This window comes from Oncorhynchus mykiss, chromosome 11, assembly GCF_013265735.2.
Source record: "Oncorhynchus mykiss isolate Arlee chromosome 11, USDA_OmykA_1.1, whole genome shotgun sequence".
In the NCBI taxonomy this organism is placed as follows: domain Eukaryota; kingdom Metazoa; phylum Chordata; class Actinopteri; order Salmoniformes; family Salmonidae; genus Oncorhynchus; species Oncorhynchus mykiss.
In genome coordinates this window covers 15,644,524-15,662,469 of record NC_048575.1, presented here as the reverse complement: position 1 = coordinate 15,662,469, position 17,946 = coordinate 15,644,524, and the positions used below count along the sequence as shown (strand labels likewise).

The 17,946-nt window shown below is 46.4% G+C and overlaps 1 protein-coding gene across 9 annotated transcripts in view; it reads right to left on the bottom strand.

Moving 5' to 3' along the window:
* Nucleotides 1-3,532: 3,532 nt before the first annotated feature.
* The window catches only part of atp8a2 (ATPase phospholipid transporting 8A2), a 64,522-nt gene continuing 50,108 nt past the window's right edge, over nucleotides 3,533-17,946 (bottom strand). For 4 of the 9 annotated variants that reach the window (XM_036935001.1, XM_036935002.1, XM_036935003.1 and 1 more), the window contains 12 exons: nucleotides 17,642-17,825; nucleotides 17,290-17,400; nucleotides 15,860-15,934; nucleotides 15,326-15,448; nucleotides 14,622-14,700; nucleotides 14,466-14,527; nucleotides 13,577-13,633; nucleotides 12,882-12,989; nucleotides 10,147-10,235; nucleotides 9,582-9,686; nucleotides 4,032-4,126; nucleotides 3,533-3,925 (listed from right to left, as the gene is read on the bottom strand). In XM_036935001.1, coding sequence (XP_036790896.1) covers nucleotides 3,831-3,925; nucleotides 4,032-4,126; nucleotides 9,582-9,686; nucleotides 10,147-10,235; nucleotides 12,882-12,989; nucleotides 13,577-13,633; nucleotides 14,466-14,527; nucleotides 14,622-14,700; nucleotides 15,326-15,448; nucleotides 15,860-15,934; nucleotides 17,290-17,400; nucleotides 17,642-17,825 — 1,183 coding nt within the window. In that variant the 3' untranslated portion in view covers nucleotides 3,533-3,830. Of the gene's footprint in view, nucleotides 3,926-4,028; nucleotides 4,127-7,615; nucleotides 7,670-9,581; nucleotides 9,687-10,146; nucleotides 10,236-12,881; nucleotides 12,990-13,576; nucleotides 13,634-14,465; nucleotides 14,528-14,621; nucleotides 14,701-15,325; nucleotides 15,449-15,859; nucleotides 15,935-17,289; nucleotides 17,401-17,641; nucleotides 17,826-17,946 lie in introns of those variants that run through there. The other 5 variants (XM_036935006.1, XM_036935007.1, XM_036935008.1 and 2 more) reach the window with 3 other exon arrangements.

Below are 17,946 nucleotides of genomic sequence, written 5' to 3'. Positions count from 1 at the left end.
ATGAAGTGGAACAACATTTATTGGATATTTCAAACTTTTTTAACAAATCCAAAACTGAAAAATTGGGCGTGCAAAATTATTCAGCCCCTTTACTTTCAGTGCAGCAAACTCTCTCCAGAAGTTCAGTGAGGATCTCTGAATGATCCAATGTTGACCTAAATGACTAATGATGATAAATACAATCCACCCGTGTGTAATCAAGTCTCCGTATAAATGCACCTGCACTGTGATAGTCTCAGAGGTCCGTCAAAAGCGCAGAGAGCATTATGAAGAACAAGGAACACACCAGGCAGGTCCGAGATACTGTTGTGAAGAAGTTTAAAGCCGGATTTGGATACAAAAAGATTTCCCAAGCTTTAAACATCCCAAGGAGCACTGTGCAAGCGATAATATTGAAATGGAAGGAGTATCAGACCACTGCAAATCTACCAAGACCTGGCCGTCCCTCTAAACTTTCAGCTCATACAAGGAGAAGACTGATCAGAGATGCAGCCAAGAGGCCCATGATCACTCTGGATGAACTGCAGAGATCTACAGCTGAGGTGGGAGACTCTGTCCATAGGACAACAATCAGTTGTATATTGCACAAATCTGGCCTTTATGGAAGAGTAGCAAGAAGAAAGCCATTTCTTAAAGATATCCATAAAAAGTGTTGTTTAAAGTTTGCCACAAGCCACCTGGGAGACACACCAAACATGTGGAAGAAGGTGCTCTGGTCAGATAAAACCAAAATTGAACTTTTTGGCAACAATGCAAAACGTTATGTTTGGCGTAAAAGCAACACAGCTCATCACCCTGAACACACCATCCCCACTGTCAAACATGGTGGTGGCAGCATCATGGTTTGGGCCTGCTTTTCTTCAGCAGGGACAGGGAAGATGGTTAAAATTGATGGGAAGATGGATGGAGCCAAATACAGGACCATTCTGGAAGAAAACCTGATGGAGTCTGCAAAAGACCTGAGACTGGGACGGAGATTTGTATTCCAACAAGACAATGATCCAAAACATAAAGCAAAATCTACAATGGAATGGTTCAAAAATAAACATATCCAGGTGTTAGAATGGCCAAGTCAAAGTCCAGACCTGAATCCAATCGAGAATCTGTGGAAAGAACTGAAAACTGCTGTTCACAAATGCTCTCCATCCAACCTCACTGAGCTCGAGCTGTTTTGCAAGGAGGAATGGGAAAAAATGTCAGTCTCTCGATGTGCAAAACTGATAGAGATATACCCCAAGCGACTTACAGCTGTAATCGCAGCAAAAGGTGGCGCTACAAAGTATTAACTTAAGGGGGCTAAATAATTTTGCACGCCCAATTTTTCCGTTTTTGTTTGTTAAAAAAGTTTGAAATATCCAATAAATGTCGTTCCACTTCATGATTGTGTCCCACTTGTTGTTGATTCTTCACAAAAAAATACAGTTATATCTTTATGTTTGAAGCCTGAAATGTGGCAAAAGGTCGCAAAGTTCAAGGGGGCCGAATACTTTCGACAGGCACTGTATGTACTTGTCCTCTTGCTCGGTTGTGCACCGGGGGCTCCCACTCCTCTTTTTATTCTGGTTAGAGCCAGTTTGTGCTGTTCTGTGAAGAGAGTAATACACAGCGTTGTATGAGATCTTCAGTTTCTTGGCAATTTCTCACATGGAATAGCCTTAATTTCTCAGAACAAGAATAGAATGACGAGTTTCAGAAGAAAGTTCTTTGTTTCTTGTTAATTGCATGATCTAATGATCAATGATCAATTAGCTAATCCAAGTTTATAATGTTAAAAGGCTAACACAACGTGCCATTGGAACACAGGAGTGATGGTTGCTGATAAATGTAGATATTACATAAAAAACAATTTCCAGCTACAATAGTCATTTACAACATTAATAATGTCTACACTGTATTTCTGATCAATTTGATGTTATTTTAATGGACAAAAATGTGCTTTTCTTTCAAAAACAAGGACATTTCTAAGTGACCCCAAACTTTTGAACGGTAGTGTATATATGTAGCACCTGTTATTAGTTAACATCCTCAATTATAACTCCAGGTAAATTATAGTGGGTAGTATAGTGTATAGCCCAGAGAAAGGAGAACAAACACAGGCATTAAAAGACAGAGACACAAGTCCATTTTATTCAACAAAAATAAGTCCATAGATTAATTGAGAACCCAACAAACAGAGGAAGCACTACAAGCCAGGCTGCTGCTAACTCGGCCTCCTGGGGCGACAGGCAGGACCGCAGGAATCACAGCAGCGGTGGAATACAAGGGAAAATAGATTCAACCAAGCAGGAAGAGGAGACGTGCTGCAGATGAGGGGGAGAGAGACGAGGAGGTCACTGATCCAGAGAGTGCAAGAGTGAGAGAGAGAGAGAAAAGCAGAGAGAGAAAAGCAGAGAGAGAAAAGCAGAGAGAGAAAAGCAGAGAGAAATAGAAAAGTAGTGAAAGGGAGAATAAGAGTTAAAGAAGCTGATGGAGGTGGTCTACAGGGTGCCCCCTCCTTCTCTCCAATCCCCCTCTTCAGCTCTCTGAGAGGAATCCCTCCTAGGCCAGTGTGTGTTTGGTGTTTATGTTAAAGTGCCCCCCCTCCTCTTCCCCCCTTTCTCCCATGGCCACGGTGATGACGGATGAGTTAAACCCCTGCTCAGGAGAGGGAGATGTGAGGGAGTGTGGACACGGACACGGACACACGCGCGAGCAGCACGCACGCACGCACGCGAGCAGCACGCACGCACGCACGCACACACACACAGGAGGGCAGATACATACAGAAGCACAGCCATGCACACGGACAAAGACGCACAGGTGCATAAACTAAACCCAGTCCATGCTATGATTAGATACACATTAGTCTCTGTGGTTGATTTATTCTGTCTGTTTGTGTGGTTGTGATTACTCATGCCTGTGTGTCTGTGTGTGTGTGATTTATATATATATATATATATATATATATATATATATATATATATATATATATATATATATATATATACACACATACACACACACAGTGGGGAGAACAAGTATTTGATACACTGCCGATTTTGCAGGTTTTCAATTTTTTGCAATTGTATCCCTGATGTCCTTACAGAGCCTTCTGGTCTTGGCCATTGTGGAGAGGTTGGAGTCTGTTTGATTGAGTGTGTGAACAGGTGTCTTTTATACAGGTAACGAGTTCAAACAGGTGCAGTTAATACGGGTAATGAGTGGAGAACAGGAGGGATTCTTAAAGAAAAACTAACAGGTCTGTGCGAGCCAGAATTCTTACTGGTTGGTAGGTGATCAAATACTTATGTCATGCAATAAAATGCAAATTATTTACTTAAAAATCATACAATGTGATTTTCTGGATTTTTGTTTTAGATTCCGTCTCTCACAGTTGAAGTGTACCTATGATAAAAATGACAGACCTCTACATGCTTTGTAAGTAGGAAAACCTGCAAAATTGGCAGTGTATCAAATACTTGTTCTCCCCACTGGATATATATATATATATATATATATATATATATATATATATATATATATATATATATATATATATATATATATATATATATATATGTGTGTGTGTGTGTGTGTGTGTGTGTGTGTGTGTAGAGCGGAGACCAGGTTGGACAGTATAGACGGGACTCCATGCTTAGCAATGATCTCCAGGGGTCAAGGTCAGAGGTCAAAGTCAGTATAAGTTCCAGTAAGGCCACAGCAGGGTCGGTCACTCAGCATAGTCTGTCTCCGCTGTCGCCTTGGCAACCGTTGTGGCCACCTTGGTAACTGTTGCCAAGCGCCCCGTAGCCAGGTGGGCTGAGGGCGGGGCGGCGGGGCAGTGGGAGGGGCTAGATGCTGGGCCGTTGGCGGGTGGTATCGTAGGATCGACACACCTGTGACTGAGACACCACCCCATGTTCCTCCTGGGAGAAGGCATAGCCATCTATAGAGAGAGAAGAAGAGGGACAGGTACAGTGAGTACACCACTGTATGTTTACCTACCTACATAGAAGTAAATCTGAGGCTGGGACAAGGATAGGGATACTCACGAGACACGTTGCTCTGCTGCACAGAGTTTTTGCGGCCCACGTTGGAGGGTGTTTTCCTAAAGACCCGGGTCAACAGGTGGGCACGCTCGTTCAGACTGGAGGAGAAGAGACGGACAGGTAAATCAACCAATCACAGCCACCAATTGACAGGTTACAGGGAAAATCTCTATATCGCTATGACAGGTTAACACAACCAACACAACAGGTGGAAGTACTACTCCGAGGGATAACCAGTCGTACGACTGTGGATCACCTTTTAGTCAGGGCAATTTCTATGGCAACGAATCCTTTAGAACTAACCTGCTCTGTAGCAGGCTAACTCGGGGCTAACTCCATTTATCCTGAATGAAGTGTCTGAGCCGTGAGTTGAGGACCAAAGTAAATCAGATTCCCTCCCTCTTACAAAGATTGCAACATTATCCCCATCATTTCAGGAAGAAGACAGATTCAATATGTTATTAATCAAAAAAGGTATTGTTGTGTTTTTAACAAAAACATTTTTTAAAATTTTTATTACCAAAGTAATAAAATAAAGACGGCCCTTCTAAAAGCCTATTTCACACCATAGCCTGCAGAGTTTGAAATAACTTTTCAGCACAAATGAACATGTGGCACCGACTCGCCCATGGATTGATGTTTCAGTACTGTCTCAATGAAGAGTTTGGCGTTTGACTAGCCATGTGCGACATGTCGCAGGCTTGCAACTGCGCGTACGCTTTGACTACACTGACAGCATCATTGCATTTTGGTACACCAGAATTACATTAATTTCCAATGAAAACGCTCCGTTTGCCTTGCAGCATTGCGCTGCAGAGGCAGTTGCAGTGCGTTCGGTGTGGTGCACGTTGGATTTATGGAACATATGTGTCAAACTGTATGCGTGGACGGCTTGACAGAAATGGTAGCAGAAGGTGAATGTTGAACTTTTATTGCACACATATCCAGATGATACTGCAAACTATTTTGCGCAAGGACGTTGTCGGTGTGTTTGAAGCACTAGAGTTAGCGGCAGGCGGTCGAGCAATATCCACCGTCATAGAATGGTTGAAGCCTGAGCTGGTATGTGAAGCTAACTGAAGCTGGCTGGCTTTAGAAAATCCTGAGTAGATCTAGCTTGCTTCGTAGTATAGTCTTTGATTGTGACCGAACACTGAAGCTTAGCTTGAGTGTCACTGGCCTGCTATACTACAGATGAAACGTTTTCAGAGCGTGAGACGATTCATTTGAAATTGAACCTGGGAGGAAGCAGCGCCGCTGGGTTAGAGGCTCGCGTCGCTCAGAGTGAAATTACACTCTAGGTTCTGGTCAAATTACGACATACAGCTCACCCCCGAGAACACTTGATCAAGTGACTCGCGCTCTGCTCATGCGGTCCAGAAGTTACAACGCCCATGTCATCCTGTCTGTGCTATCATGCCAACTCCTTGTCACTCATTCTCAGGCAAATGACTAGACAATAACAACCTTTGGCATTGGCAAGAGCACAAACAGATATGGGACCAGGCTATGATTTCCTTCCCTTTATGAAAACATATAGGTGAAAACAATGGATAGTCCACCCTATTGCTTACACCTTGAAGACCTGCAGATCTGAGGTCTTGAAGGAAAGGAACAAGGAAGTGAGAAGAGATCATTTTGTACTATTAGGACATGGCATAGGCACTTGTCTTTCCCACTAACATGGACTTTGCTGATAAAGGAAAGGAGGGAAAATGTACAACTGTGATGTGTTGTTGTCTACAGATATATTGCACTAGTTGTAAATCTCTCTGGATAAGAGTGTCTGCTAAATGACTAAAATGTCCATGTAAATAGCCAAGTCCTTTTAGCATTACATAAGTCAACTCCTGCCTAGACCTTACCCCAAGACAACCAGGGCCAGACCTGGTAGGGTAGGGGCTAGGGGGCTGGGCATATGTCTTGGCTGGTACTGAAGAGCAGATTGACATTCAGTTAATCCAATCCCATCTCATTATGTGACTGCAGGGCAAACAGACAGCCATGTTAAGCCCCCCGCCCCCATTCCTCCTGCTCTCTCTCCAGAGGAAGACTACACCCTCTGTTTTCCAGGACAAACACCATCATCCCTCCTCTAAACATTCACGCTCACATGCAAACACGTACAAATTCACACAGACAGACACGCATACATCCCCCAGCCTTCCTCTCTCTCAATCCTCCTCACTAATGGCAACGCTAAACATTCTGTTAACAGTATCCAAACAGAACAGAATGTTTCCTAACAGAATGCTTCCCAGATTGTCTGATTCCGCTGTGGAACACGGTAGGTTACTTCTCTAGATCAGGCAGCCAATGAGGCATTAAATCACATGAGGGGTTTCCCTGGCACTGGGGCAGGGGCCCTGATCCGATCCACAGAGTGTGTGGACCCGGGCCAGCCTCCCCAAGGTTACACTGCTGAGCAAGCAGCAGGGACCTATTCTTTATGGTACCACAGGGAACTTAGACCTGGTGTGTTTGGCAAAGCCTGAAAAAACGTTCTGAAGTTTTGCAACCGTATCATTCGCCAAAGAAAATTAGGTCTGCTAAATCGATGACAAGGTGAATGAATGAAGAACAAATTGATAGACTAAAAAATATATATATAAATAGCACATCTGTAAAGTCATGCCTGAATCCGTCGCCCCTGTAGTGTCGCTGTCTGAAAGGGGAGTGAGACTCCAAACAGTCCAAGAACGCTCCACATCTAATTACTTCCCCAGAGAAACGTTGGTCCTCTACCTTTCCCATCCTCGTCCCAATCCTCTCCCGTTATGAAATACAAATACAGATGTGTGCGTTTCTCCTCTGTGCCTCTCACACTCCTCAATGCTTTCCATGGTCGTCGCTGGGGGTTCCTACCTATGTCTGGGAGAAGGTTCAGCCCAGGCCAAGGGCCTCACCTCCATGCTAGGGAAGGCTGTGTGCACCCATCCATCCAAAAACAACACCCTGCCTCCCCTCCCTGTCCCCAAGCACCTCCCCAGCCCACCTCTGTCCGAGCCAGTTCTCTGTTCTGGACTGTTGGCCTAGCCGTCTCACTGGATGATTGAGGACTATTGTTCCTGCCCAAAGCCCACCAAAGAGCCCCATCCACAGCCAATATCCCACACAACCGCCCCTCAAATGGCCAAACCTCAGTCTTCCATCTCCCACTCCATTCCTCAACCTAATATAGCCAAATACCTCCAATGTTTTAAAGCCCCTTCTAACATGATCAACACTGAATGGTTCTACTCCTTATCTTATGATAGATACACTGACTACAACCCACGATACAAAACAAACACACACACAAACGGCTAACTCTAACACACAACCTCAGAGGCTACAGCACACTCAGTCCTTACAGCAGTGCAAACCTGTCCACTTCCTGACTCGACACAATCAGATGGAGAGATAGGAAAAAGAAGATGGGGAAGGAAAAGAAAGAGACAGTATGAAACATGAGTGCTGAGGTGGGTGAGTGAGAGAGTAGGATGCAGTGAGAGAGACGGGGGAGGAGTCTTGCAGAGCGGAGCAGGAGCAGACACACCGGTCAGAGTTCACACAGTGAGCCAGGTCAAACCAAGCCAAGGTGCTACCTGTGTCTGTGCCCTGAGCTCTGGGGCTAGGGGACCTCAGGGTTGGCTTTGGCCCTGTGGATGGGTCAACCATGTTACCAACAGGTCATGGTTACATCACTCTCATACAGTGCCTTGCGAAAGTATTCGGCCCCCTTGAACTTTGCGACCTTTTGCCACATTTCAGGCTTCAAACATAAAAATATAAAACTGTATTTTTTTGTGAAGAATCAACAACAAGTGGGACACAATCATGAAGTGGAACGACATTTATTGGATATTTCAAACTTTTTTAACAAATCAAAAACTGAAAAATTGGGCGTGCAAAATTATTCAGCCCCTTTACTTTCAGTGCAGCAAACTCTCTCCAGAAGTTCAGTGAGGATCTCTGAATGATCCAATGTTACCCTAAATGACTAATGATGATAAATACAATCCACCCGTGTGTAATCAAGTCTCCGTATAAATGCACCTGCAATGTGATAGTCTCAGAGGTCCGTTAAAAGCGCAGAGAGCATCATGAAGAACAAGGAACACACCAGGCAGGTCCGAGATACTGTTGTGAAGAAGTTTAAAGCTGGATTTGGATACAAAAAGATTTCCCAAGCTTTAAACATCCCAAGGAGCACTGTGCAAGCGATAATATTGAAATGGAAGGAGTATCAGACCACTGCAAATCTACCAAGACCTGGCCGTCCCTCTAAACTTTCAGCTCATACAAGGAGAAGACTGATCAGAGATGCAGCCAAGATGCCCATGATCATTCTGGATGAACTGCAGAGATCTACAGCTGAGGTGGGAGACTCTGTCCATAGGACAACAATCAGTCGTATATTGCACAAATCTGGCCTTTATGGAAGAGTAGCAAGAAGAAAGCCATTTCTTAAAGATATCCATAAAAAGTGTTGTTTAAAGTTTGCCACAAGCCACCTGGGAGACACACCAAACATGTGGAAGAAGGTGCTCTGGTCAGATGAAACAAAAATTGAACTTTTTGGCAACAATGCAAAACATTATGTTTGGCGTAAAAGCAACACAGCTGAACACACCATCCCCACTGTCAAACATGGTGGTGGCAGCATCATGGTTTGGGCCTGCTTTTCTTCAGCAGGGACAGGGAAGATGGTTAAAATTGATGGGAAGATGGATGGAGCCAAATACAGGACCATTCTGGAAGAAAACCTGATGGAGTCTGCAAAAGACCTGAGACTGGGACGGAGATTTGTCTTCCAACAAGACAACGATCCAAAACATAAAGCAAAATCTACAATGGAATGGTTCAAAAATAAACATATCCAGGTGTTAGAATGGCCAAGTCAAAGTCCAGACCTGAATCCAATCGAGAATCTGTGGAAAGAACTGAAAACTGCTGTTCACAAATGCTCTCCATCCAACCTCACTGAGCTCGAGCTGTTTTGCAAGGAGGAATGGGAAAAAATTTCAGTCTCTCGATGTGCAAAACTGATAGAGACATACCCCAAGCGACTTACAGCTGTAATCGCAGCAAAAGGTGGCGCTACAAAGTATTAACTTAAGGGGGCTGAATAATTTTGCACGCCCAATTTTTCAGTTTTTGATTTGTTTAAAAAGTTTGAAATATCCAATAAATGTCGTTCCACTTCATGATTGTGTCCCACTTGTTGTTGATTCTTCACAAAAAAATACAGTTTTATATCTTTATGTTTGAAGCCTGAAATGTGGCAAAAGGTCGCAAAGTTCAAGGGGGCCGAATACTTTCACAAGGCACTGTATATGGTATACGCTAGACATTAAAACACTGGCACATCAATCTAAATAAACACATAAATCTTACAGACTTTGTAACAAAACCTTTAAAAATGGGGGGACCCCTCAGTCCAAGGAATTATCATTACCTCACATGGATATGCTATGAAAATGACATGAACGATTTCGCAGTAAGTTCAGTAAAGCCCCCCCCCCCCCCAAACTGTGATCCCATGATGCAGTGTGTTTGTGTGAGTCTGACCTGCGCCCGCTGGCGTCTCGGAGCACGGCAGCCCCCGGGTCTACAGCCCTGGCCTCCAGCTCCTGAACCTCTTCCAGAAGAGACTTCTTCACAGTGCGACGACCCCTACAACACATTCACAGGATTATGTTGCTCGTCAGGATTTCACAGGTTTTTTGGGGTGATATCTGCGGGCAAAAATGCTTGATTTCTTTGGCATCGCAAATTGCTAACTTTTTCTGTCAGGGAAATATTTGCTGACGTGTGGCTTGACTGAACCATTGTATGTGGTAGAAGTGTGGTGATTGGTTAAAATTGCGAGCCCACTTTTTATAGTGTGGTGTTCAGACAGTTTTATGCAGTAATTTGACCGTTTTATGCGGTAATAGTGCGATGATTGGTCAAATTTGCAAGCCCTAGCATAATATGCGGGAATGGTTGATTTTGCAAAAAAATCTGCAATCGCAGAAATCTTGGTACAGTAGGACTGTGTATGTGTTCGTATTGAAATGTGAAAAACACTGCTGTTCATATGATGTATGCATTGATTTAAGAGGTATTTATGCAGTGTGAGTGTGTTACTCACGCGTTCCAGGCAAAGTCTTTGAGTAGACAGGCTGCTGGCACCAGGACCAGCCCCAGCCAGAAGTGCCAGCACTGCATCACTCTGCTAGCCTACAACACAACGTCAACACAACGTCAACACAACACTCCAGGAACCCAGGAGAGAGACATACAACACAACCCAGCCACGTCAAGAGAGACGTTAGACAGACACGCTCCACAGGGTCTCCACCCTCTTTTGTCCAGCTGCAGACAGCTTCGTTGACCTCTAACCAGGAGTCTGTCTCCAGGGGTTAATCATCCTCTACACTACGGTCTCTCCGTCCCCCTCTACACTACGGTCTCTCCGTCCCCCTCTACACTACGGTCTCTCCGTCCCCCTCTACACTACGGTCTCTCCGTCCCCCTCTACACTACGGTCTCTCCGTCCCCCTCTACACTACGGTCTCTCCGTCCCCCTCTACACTACGGTCTCTCCGTCCCCCTCTACACTACGGTCTCTCCCTCCCCCTCTACACTACGGTCTCTCCGTCCCCCTCTACACTACGGTCTCTCCGTCCCCCTCTACACTACGGTCTCTCCGTCCCCCTCTACACTACGGTCTCTCCCTCCCCCTCTACACTACGGTCTCTCCCTCCCCCTATACACTACGGTCTCTCCCTCCCCCTCTACACTACGGTCTCTCCCTCCCCCTATACACTACGGTCTCTCCCTCCCCCTCTATACTACGGTCTCTCCGTCCCCCTCTACACTACGGTCTCTCCGTCCCCCTCTACACTACGGTCTCTCCGTCCCCCTCTACACTACGGTCTCTCCGTCCCCCTCTACACTACGGTCTCTCCGTCCCCCTCTACACTACGGTCTCTCCGTCCTCCTCTACACTACGGTCTCTCTGTCCCCCTCTACACTACGGTCTCTCCCTCCCCCTATACACTACGGTCTCTCCCTCCCCCTCTACACTACGGTCTCTCCGTCCCCCTCTACACTACGGTCTCTCCGTCCCCCTCTACACTACGGTCTCTCCGTCCCCCTCTACACTACGGTCTCTCTGTCCCCCTCTACACTACGGTTTCTCCGTCCCCCTCTACACTACGGTCTCTCCGTCCTCCTCTACACTACGGTCTCTCTGTCCCCCTCTACACTACGGTTTCTCCGTCCCCCTCTCAATTAGCTGCACCTCCTTGTCTACCTCTCCATTCAGATTCCATCTGCATGTCTTTTTCTTTCTCTCTTGATGCGTTGGTCTCTTTAGAGACCTCTGAAGTCTCACTCCCCCTGCCTGCCGTCCCCCCCTTTTCAAACTCTCTCTTTGTCTTTCTACGTGGTAGCCAATTCTGCTACCATATGCCAAATGCCTGTAGCAGTTTGCTGAATATGCCCTGACATATTTCTGGTAACAAAGCCCATCTCTCTACTATACTAGCTACATTCATACAAGTGGACATTGACTGTGCTGTGGTCTATGCTGTGCTGGCTAGCTACAATCATAGTAAGATTAGAGTGTTCCCTTAGTCCCTGTTATGAGACTGTAGTTCAGAGATGGTCAGAGGTAGATACTTTGGACCGGACACAGCTGACATTCCCAAGGGGATTCTCCGGACTGAATCGGAAAACCATTATGAGCCATTCCCAATGACAGCTGGAAACACACCCAGAGAAGCTCAGACTACACACACAGTTTGACAAACACCCACAGACAACAGGACAGACTGTCGGTCTCAGACAAACACCTCCACAAACACACCAAAAACACACACATTCTTTGTCAAAAACCCCACACGCACAAATACGGTCTCAAACAAACACACACAAACATAACTCAAAACACAATTATTTGAAGCGTAAACACAAAGCACTCAATGAATAGCCCAGTATTCATCCCCTATGGGCAGATGAATGTAGAGATACAGGGAAGGAGAAAGGGTGAGAGAGCAGGGGGAAGTGAGGAGGAGAAAGGAGGTGATGGGGTTGTCTGAGCGGGCTGATGGAGGGATTGGAGACGGGGAGCGAGGAGGGGTGAGTGTCTCCCCCAGTTCCCCAGTTGGACGGAGCAGCTGCAGGGTTTATTCACATTCCTCATTTCTGACACAAATTGAATTAATGGTCTGAAAGAGGCGGAGACTCCCTCCCCTAGTCTCCCTTCACATTGGGGTAGCACTGCACCCTGAACCTAGCCCCCTAAAAAACCCAACATGGGACCCTCAATCAGGGTGTCCCCCATATACACACACCCGTCCTCCTCCAGCCCTGCCCAGCTCGGCACACACGCTTTAGTCAACACCTCCAGAGCAGGCCGTAAAAGCCTGGGGCTCGGGTGACCGCGCAGCAGGTGCAGAGGGCCTGCAGAGTGGGCTGGAAGGGCATAAATCTCCCAGGAGCTCTAGCAGTGCTGACATGGAACACCCAGAAGGCCAGCCGCTCAGGCGCCGTGTGTGTGTGTGGGGGGGGGGGGGGGGGGGTTATTACCCCCCCACCATCAGAATGACTGACACATGTATGGGGAGTGGTGGGGGGTGGAAAGCAATAAGTCCATATAGAACACATCCACAGAACAGCCATGGTTTCTGGCCTATTAGGACATATTTACAGCCTGGTCTGAGGCTGGGTTTTTTGGGGCTGCCCGCACACCTCTGCAGCGCTCCTCAGCTTTCCTAACCAACAGGACTCTGTAGACACGGCTTCCTTCACTACAGTCGTAAGTAGTAACAGAAGAGACAGCTTGAGCCATGAGAAGAATCAGAGGAGGAGGAGACTTGCCTGGCCCTGCATGTCAGGAGCGATGGGGATGGACGGCCAGAAAGCTGAGTAGACAGTGAAGAACAGCATCCAGAGAATCATACTGCCCCACACTGCCAAGTGGGAGAACTACAGGGAAGGAGAGGGGTGGGAGAGGAGGGAGGGAGTTGGTAGAGGAAGGAAACGGAGTGAGAAATATAGAGCGAGGTCACATAGTTAATGTACAAACACTGAATATAGACAACCTTGTCCCTGAGATTCCCCCCTCCTCCTCTTCCTCCCCCTCTGTCTCATTCTCTTTCCCTCCTTCCCCCTCTCCCTCTCTGTAAGGGGACACTGTGTGAATACCTATGGGACCCTGCTTCATTACCGGGGGGGTGTTGTGTGGACAGCTGAACGGACGGGGGGTGTCAACGCCCCCCTCACCCCCGTCCCTGGAGTGGGAATGCCCTGAGATGGCTGTAACACATGGCAAGGAGTGTGTGTGTGTGTGTGTGTGTGTGTGTGTGTGTGTGTGTGTGTGTGTGTGTGTAGGGGGCTGATCTCTATACACTAGTATACCCCACACTGTCACCTACCCCTATACCTGTACACAACAGTGTCAGCTGTCAACCTGTAGGCTACCAGTCATGTGGTACTATATGTCAACAGGGTACATAGAAGCAGTCTATAGGGCTAGTGAAGTGGGAGTGTGTAGAGGGGAAACAGACTCTTACCCTGGTCCACGCAGTGGTTTCCATACCAGCTTTTAAACACACTGTTACTACCACATACTGCAGAGAGAGAGAGAGAGAGAATGAGGAGAGAATGAGAAGAGAGAATGAGAGAGAAAATGAGGAGAGAATGAGAGAGAAAATGAGAGAGAGAAGAGAGAATGAGAGAGAGAAGAGAGAATGAAAGAGAGAAGAGAATTAGAGAGAGAAGAGAGAGAGAGAAGAGAATGAGAGAGAAGAGAGAATGAGAGAGAGAAGAGAGAATGAGAGATAGGAGAATGAGAGAGAAGAGAGAAAGAGAGAGAGAGAGAATGAGAAAGAGAATGAGAGAATGAGAGAGAAAATGAGGAGAGAATGAGAGGGAATGAGAGAGAGAGAGGGCATGAGAAGAGAGAGCATGAGAAGAGAGAGCATGAGAAGAGAGAGCATGAGAAGAGAGAGCATGAGAAGAGAGAGCATGAGAAGAGAGAATGAGAAGAGAGAATGAAGGAGGGTTTGTTCACAAACGACACCAGAGATAATAAACATCCATAATGATATACTGTAAACTTAACAATTCCTGTTAAAACCCTCAGAGTACCTGCTGCTCTAAGCCATCTAAACACAAACAAATAAGCAACAGACACACACACACACCGTGCTAAATGTAAGGAACAGAGTGATGGAGAGAGAGGGAATAAGGTGAGTAGAGCGATTGCTGAGGTAGACTAACTGCAGTCCCATGAGCACTTCATTACGGATTTAAATGGCCAGAGTCGAGCATCTCTGTAGCAGGATCCAAAAGGTGTAATTGACACACACAACACACACATTTTATCAGACTGGGCATTACATTAGTGGGATGAGTCCATGTTAATGTTCAGACGAGACACAGTGTAGGGCATCTGCTTACCGTGTACACCATGTTCCCCACAAACAGGTAGTCAGTACCATGCCCGTTGTTGAAAGGACTGTCTGGGGAGAACACACACACAGAAATATTTACCACAACATATTAAGTTAATGAAGAGTGTGTGTCTAGCAGGGGGGTGTAGGCACCACTACTTACCATGTTCTAGTACTTTGAGTGGAAACCAGAAGAGAATAATGGAATGGATCAGAGCATTTATACAGTGACCCCAAAACACCTGAGAGAGAGAGACAGAGACACACACAGAGAGACAGAGACACACACAGAGACAGAATCACACAGAGAGAGACAGAGACACACAGAGAGACAGAGCGAGAGGATGGAGAGAGCGAGAGAGGGCAGTAGTAGTAGGTACAAACCAATGCCAAAACACACAGAGGCCACATCCAAAAACAGTGTTTCCCTCACAGTAATACAACTACCACTGTGTATTCACCATCGCTACCAACCAACTGCCCTGCTCCTGCGCACACACATTACACACACCTTCCACCCACTAACTGAATGACTTCCTTATTCTGGCCCTCTGAATCTCATTAGCATTGCCATGGAGACGGCCCGGACTCCCTGCCACCTTGTTTACCCGCTGGGGTTCCAAACAAACACCAGGCATCTCAAATCCATCCAGACATGACCCATCAAACACAGAGCATGACAATCATAGCTTCATTTCAGATGACGCCACACATGTGCATATAGGTCTACAAGTTATGTCTAATAATACGCTAATCATGTATGTATTTTTTCATTCACAGTGTTCAAAATGGTTCCATATACTTGTCCATGAATAATTGTACAGTATTTCAATGTAATTGTGTGTGTGTGTGTGTGTGTGTGTGTACCTTGGTGTTGAAGCCCTCAGCATTCTGGGTGATCCTGTATAGCTGGGGGAAGCGTAGCATGTTCTGCTGACTGCATGGCCGGTCAAAGATCCCCAGAGTGAAGGGAGGCAGCGCTGTGAAGATCTGACACACACACACACACACAATAACAAAGTCAAAACACCCAAACAAACACGACTGCCTTTCAGAGATTCAGACAGTGACTGTTGTGTAGATTGTGTGACTGAGAACACACACAACACAATCAACAGGAATTCCACCAAACGTGGTGAGCCTGAGGGCTGCACACATTATCACTGAGACGTAGCGTCAGAGAGAGAGGAGAACAGACACTGCTGTGGCATGCAGATGGACCACAGATAACAGAACACAGCTCACACCGAGTGGAGACATGGAAGGAGAGGGAGGGATGAAGGGAGGGAGGGAGAGAGAGAGGGGGGAAGGGTGAAGGAGAGAGAAACATATGGAGTACGAGGGAGAGTAAAAGGACAGAGATCCAGGGAAATGGACAGTATGAATAAAGTGGACACTCACCACGTTGTAGAGGCCGATACACCAGCGTTCAAACAGGATCTGTCCAGAGAAGCCGTTCACAAAGGCAAACCACAGCTGGACAAGAAAGGGATGACATAGGATGAGTGAACAAGGGAGGATGGAATGAACGGCTTTATAGGGCTAGATAGAGGAGAACCATGTCAGACATCGATTTATTTCATGGTGAAGTGGCCCTTGTGCATAGATGACAGATCTAGGATCAGTCTCCACTACCCAATGCTAAAGTTATCTACAAAGAGTAAAACACTGGAATCTGACTCTGGGTCAGGTGTTGAGGAGGAGTGTCCACCCATACAGAGAGACTGATCAGAGTGTATGATGATATTCCTGGAGCACACACACTCTGCTTTGTGGACAGAGACCGTCTATGACCCTTCAGGTATAGAAATCTGCAGGCAGCCAATAATGTGTGATAAACAAACACACACCAGTATGAGAGGGACCGCGAGGTAGAGGGTCTTATGATGGTTTGCACCTGCTGGCATCCTTAATGTTAGACAGAAAGGGAGGCAAGAAGGGGGCACAGCTGACAGATACCCCTCAGGGCTTCCAAAATGTCTCTCACCCATTCTACACAGTGTAGGGGTGTGTGTGTGTGTGTACATCCAGTAAAGTGTGTGTGTGTGTGTGTGTGTGTGTGTACATCCAGTAAAGTGTGTGTGTGTGTGTGTGTGTGTACATCCAGTAAAGTGTGTGTGTGTGTACATCCAGTAAAGTGTGTGTGTGTGTGTGTGTGTACATCCAGTAAAGTAAGTGTGTGTGTGTGTGTGTGTACATCCAGTAAAGTGTGTGCGTGTGTGTGTGTACATCCAGTAAAGTGTGTGTGTGTGTGTGTGTGTGTGTGTGTGTGTGTGTGTGTACATCCAGTAAAGTGTGTGCGTGTGTGTGTGTACATCCAGTAAAGTGTGTGTGTGTGTGTGTGTGTACATCCAGTAAAGTGTGTGTGTGTGTGTGTGTGTGTGTGTGTGTGTACATCCAGTAAAGTGTGTGTATGTGTGTGTGTGTGTGTATCCAGTAAAGTGTGTGTGTGTGTGTGTGTGTGTGTGTGTGTGTGTGTGTACATCCAGTAAAGTGTGTGCGTGTGTGTATGTGTGTGTGAGTGACAGAAAGCAGACACCAGAGGGGCACCTCATCCATCACTGTCAAACATTTCGACAAACAGCTGCAAAATGTCTCTGTTAATGTATGTGTCTGTGAGTGAGTGAGTGAGCGAGCGAGCGAGAGAGAGAGAATGACATCAAAATAGAAAAGGGGGTTCGCCACTCACTAAATGAGTCCAGCTTCCTACTAATGTAAATCATATTTTATGTGTCTTCATCACCTGATTGGCTCTCTGGGTGGCATGCATAGGACCTGACCTATATAAGGGAAGGTGGGCGTGGTGAGGATGAGGGAGGGGTGTGTCTTACCTCTATAATGTAGAGCACCACATTCTTATAGAAACAGTAGAGAATACACTTAGTGACACGGTTATAACTCCACGCCCCATGGACCAGCAACAGCTTCTCTAGGTAGGAAAACTAGGACCAGTCAGAGGGGGAGGGGGAGAGAGAGATGGATACAGGGTGAGACAAAGAGATAAGCAGTACCCGAGGGGTAAAGACAGATAAACAGACAGATTCCTAGATTCCTCTGGCTCTCACATAATACTTCAACTGGCTCCTCCTCCATTCTACCCACAGGGACACATGCTAACCATTAACACAGGAGTGCTAGCAGCTCACAAACAAGCTGTGGGCTGGAATCTGCTTTGTGTGTTACCTGTGCTATGGAGTAGTCAGAGGAGTTGGTGGCCTGCATGCCCTCGTTGCCACTGATGCCAACCCCCACATGGGCAGTCTGGATCATGCCCACGTCATTGGCCCCGTCTCCTATGGCCAGAGTGATGGCCTTTACATGCTTCTTCACCATGTCCACTATCTCAGACTTCTGGAGGGGAGACACCCTGGAGAGGGAGACCATATTAGAGATACATATTTCCCTCAGATTACACAGATCCACAAAGAAATGGAAAACAATCCAATTTTGATAAACTCCCATATCTACTGGGTGAAATACTGTTCCAT